This window comes from Bufo gargarizans, chromosome 1 (assembly GCF_014858855.1).
Source record: "Bufo gargarizans isolate SCDJY-AF-19 chromosome 1, ASM1485885v1, whole genome shotgun sequence".
Classification (NCBI taxonomy): Eukaryota; Metazoa; Chordata; class Amphibia; order Anura; family Bufonidae; genus Bufo; species Bufo gargarizans.
This window is the reverse complement of record NC_058080.1, coordinates 592,606,019-592,610,167: the sequence shown is the minus strand read 5'-3', so window position 1 is coordinate 592,610,167 and position 4,149 is coordinate 592,606,019. Positions and strand designations below refer to the sequence as shown.

The following is a 4,149-nucleotide window of genomic DNA, read 5'->3' as shown; positions in this document are numbered from 1 at the left end:
CCCCTGGACATCAGTGTGAACAGAGCCCATATGACTGGTCTTGGGTGTGAAGCAAATGTATGGAAGGTCAGGACTACAAGTGAGTGGCAGATTTCCTTCAAGAATATGAATATACAAAATGGCGCTAAAATAATATTATGGCATTGGTTTGGTTTTCCAACACTAGATGTCGCTGCAGTACAGTAATTACCACTTACCATAGAGTCACTAGGTTGGACAGATAGTCTGGGCCGTTCTGTCCCGTCGTCCCGCTGATTCCGCTGTCTTCCTGTCGCCGCTCCTGTGACTTCTCTTCCTGGTGAAGTGCAGTGACAGTCAGATGGCTGCTGTGCCCGGCAGTCGGGTTCCTAGTGGCGGACAGCCTGCACATGGTGCTCTGCTGTGCCATGGCTGAGCTGTGAGGGCAGAGCCCCCCTCCACCCTGTACATTGTATCATATACGGTGCCAGTGCTTGCAGCCTGCGCCCCGATGGCGTGCAAGTCTAAGGTGGCCCCCAGTGTAGACTTCGACCACAGCTGCTCTGACAGTGTTGAGTACTTGACTCTGAATTTCGGGCCCTTTGAGAGTGTTCACCGCTGGAGGAGGCTGCTGCCCTGTGACGAGTTTGTGGGGGCCAGGTAAGAGCCTCAGCCTAGTTACCCCACATGTGGGGGCGTCTCCGAAATGTATGTTGGGGGAAATAGGGCAGTGTGTGGTATGGTCTAAAGGAACGCCCCATTTTTAAAGGGGTCCTCCGGACAGGTCATCAGTATCAGGTCAGTGCAGGTCTGACACCCCCACAATCAGCCGTGTTAGGCTGCAGCGGAGCTAGAGACTAAGGGGGTCATTTATTAAGACGCCGGTCTTAATATCCCTTATAGCTGGCGGTGGATCCGCCGGATATATGAAGAGGCGCCGGCCTCTACATCCAGTTCTAAATGTAAGGCCTCTTTCACACTTGCGTTGTCCGGATCCGGCGTGTACTCCACTTGCCGGAATTGCACGCTGGATCCGGAAAAACGCAAGTGAACTGAAAGCATTTGAAGACGGATCCGTCTTCAAAATGCTTTCAGTGTTACTATGGCATCCAGGACGCTATTAAAGTCCTGGTTGCCATAGTAGTAGTGGGGAGCGGTAAACTTACAGTCCGTGCGGCTCCCGGGGCGCTCCAGAATGACATGCCATGTGATCACATCATCCATGCGCGTGGGGCGCCCTGACGTCACTCTGGAGGGCCCCGGGAGCCGCACAGACGGTAAGTATACTGCTCCCCCACTACACTTTACCATGGCTGCCAGGACTTTAGCGTCCCGGCAGCCATGGTAACCATTCAGAAAAAGCTAAACGTCGGATCCGGCAATGCGCCGAAACGACGTTTAGCTTAAGGCCTGATCAATGCCTTTCAATGGGCATTCATTCCGGATCCGGCCTTGCGGCAAGTGTTCAGGATTTTTGGCCGGAGCAAAAAGCGCAGCATGCTGCGGTATTTTCTCCGGCCAAAAAACGTTCCGGTCCGGAACTGAAGACATCCTGATGCATCCTGAACGGATTTCTCTCCATTCAGAATGCATTAGGATAAAACTGATCAGGATTCTTCCGGCATAGAGCCCCGACGACGGAACTCTATGCCGGAAGAAAAGAACGCAAGTGTGAAAGAGCCCTACGGCTTCTGAGCTGATCGTTTTCCAAGCCTAAACAGGTGTAGAAAATGAATGAGTCGGGCCTATTGGCCTGCCCATGCCACGCCCACTTCTATAGACCGGCCCTGAGCGGGGAAAAGTCACAGATTTATAGGTGTGTTTCTGGATAGTAAATGACCCCCTAAGTGTATGAACAGAAGCAGAAGGGTCGGCACCCTTGTACTGACGCTAATCTCCCATTCACTTGAGGTCCTCATTATCTGTAGAGAGCCCCTTTAATGTTATTCTGTAATAGATACAACTTATAATGCATATTAAAGGTGTTGTTGTATTGCACCATTTTAGGCTACTTTCACACTTGCGGCAGAGTGATCCGGCAAGCAGTTCCATCGCCGAAACTGCCTGCCGGATCAGGCAATCTGCATGCAAACGGACAGCATTTATATCCGGATCCGTCTCACAAATGCATTGCAAGAACGGATCAGTCTCTCAGTTTGTCATAGGAAGGACGGATCCGGCATTGCGGTATTTTTAATACATTTCAATGTAAATTAATGCTGGATCCGGCATTCCAGCAAGTGTTCGGGAATTTTGGATGGAGATAAAACTGTAGCATGCTGCGGTATTTCCTCCGTCCAAAACGCCGTTCAGTGACTGAACTGAAGACATCCTGATGCATCCTGAACGGATTTCTCTCCATTCAGAATGCATGGGGATGAAACTGATCAGTTCTTTTCCGATATAGAGCCCCTAGGACGGAACTCAGTGCCAGAAAAGAATAACGCTACTGTGAAAGTACTCTTATTCTACATTTATTCTAACTGTGTGGTAGTGTGGGGGCAATTTATTAAAGGGATTTCCATGGTTTTAATGTTGATAGGCCATCAAAATTTAATCTGTGGGGGTCTGACTCCCAGCTTGTTTGAGGAGGTTGTGGGGCTCTGGGGAGCACCATGGCCGCCTCCAGCTTGCCAAGCACAGTGCTGTCTGTTGGATAGTGGCTTGAATGGGGCTGAGCTGGAGACATCACTGGCCTAGGAAGAGGCTGAACCTGTCAATGTGATATTGATGACCTATTCTGAGGATAGACCACCAATATCCAGCTCTCAGACAACCCCTTTTAACACAAATTTGGGAAACGGCTGTAAATGGTTTAAAATAACAATAGAAGCAATACTTCCTTTATTTCCCCTTCGTCCCTCCCACCACTGTGTGTTTTCTTGGCTGCAGCGGTGACATCCCATGTGCTGCTAAGGCCAGTGATTGGCTGCAGAGAGAGGTGTCATCATTGGGCAGCAGGACTGGAGTGTGACGCTGGAGAGAAAGGTGCTAAGTATGACTCTTGTTATTTTAGACCATTTACATCCGCTGCCTGTGTTTTTGTGTAACTTGACTTTTAGGCCTTATTCACACATCAGCGTTTTGTTAGACGTGTCTGCTGTCCACAAGAGGAGTGGGCGCAGAACCTGTGCGGATCTTTCCTTTCTACCTCATGATGGAGGATCCACTCCTGGTTCTGGATAGACCTCTGCCTGTGTTCTGCTCATGGCAATAAAGCGAAGGTTTATTAGCATCAAAAAGTGGCTGCTGATCCACGTCTGCTACTTGGATGTTTGGGCCTGCAGCCAGGATATGAGTGCCGACTGATTATTTCTACAAACTTCTGTGATAGAGGGACTGGCAACTATCTCCAGAACATGCATGCCCGCCTTCCATTCACTTCTATGGGTCTGCGGAAAATAGCAGAGTACTGTCTCGCTCAGCGATTTTCTAGACATCCATAGAAGTGAATAGAGAGCGTACCTCGCATCACTTTCAGGGGCCTCTTCTGGATATCGGTGCGGGTCTCAGAGGTGGGACACGCACCTTTCAGGTCTTAGTGATATGCCATCAGTCTGAGATGAGACCCCTTTTACAGTCATCGCAGTGTGCTCACATAGCTGTTAGACACCTACCTGTATGTGGGTCCTTGTCCCATGAGTAGGACGCACCCTTTTCCCAGCACAGATCCCCGACGGTGGTATGAATTGCACCTCTCTGTGGTCCGTGTGCAATCCGTGGGTGCACACAGATAAAAAGTATATTCATGTGAATAAGCCTTTATATTCTGTTCTGTAACAGCAGCTTGTATCTGTGATATCAGTGGGCCCACGTTTGTAATAGGCCGACGGCAGTCTGCTGCTGGATTGATTCATGTTTCGCCTGAGTCACTTAATTTAAAGTGTCGTTTCATCAGGTCTTAGAGGACCCGTTACCTCTCCAGACATTTCTGTTTTAGGCACTACTTGTGTTGCCCTTGTAATAAAAGAAAGTTGAATGTATTGCCAGCAGTTTGCAATAAAGGTATATTTGGGTATTAACAATTGGGAGGGGGGGGGGGGGGTCCCTGCACAGTCCCAGATGTTCAGGGACCCCCCCCCCCCCCCCCCCCTTCAAGTAGTAGGAGTAATAGAGAAATGGCAGAGATGCTCCAGAATTGTTATTACATGAAGAAGTGCAAGTAGTTCCTAAAACAGACATGTCAGGAGA

General features: G+C 49.4%; 1 protein-coding gene across 3 annotated transcripts in view; it reads left to right on the top strand.

The window, feature by feature from the left end:
• Window positions 1-263: 263 nt before the first annotated feature.
• The window catches only part of LZTR1 (leucine zipper like transcription regulator 1), a 50,087-nt gene continuing 46,201 nt past the window's right edge, over window positions 264-4,149 (top strand). For all 3 annotated transcript variants that reach the window (XM_044275853.1, XM_044275854.1, XM_044275852.1), the window contains exon 1: window positions 264-618. In XM_044275853.1, coding sequence (XP_044131788.1) covers window positions 470-618 — 149 coding nt within the window. In that variant the 5' untranslated portion in view covers window positions 264-469. The remainder of the gene's footprint in view (window positions 619-4,149) is intronic.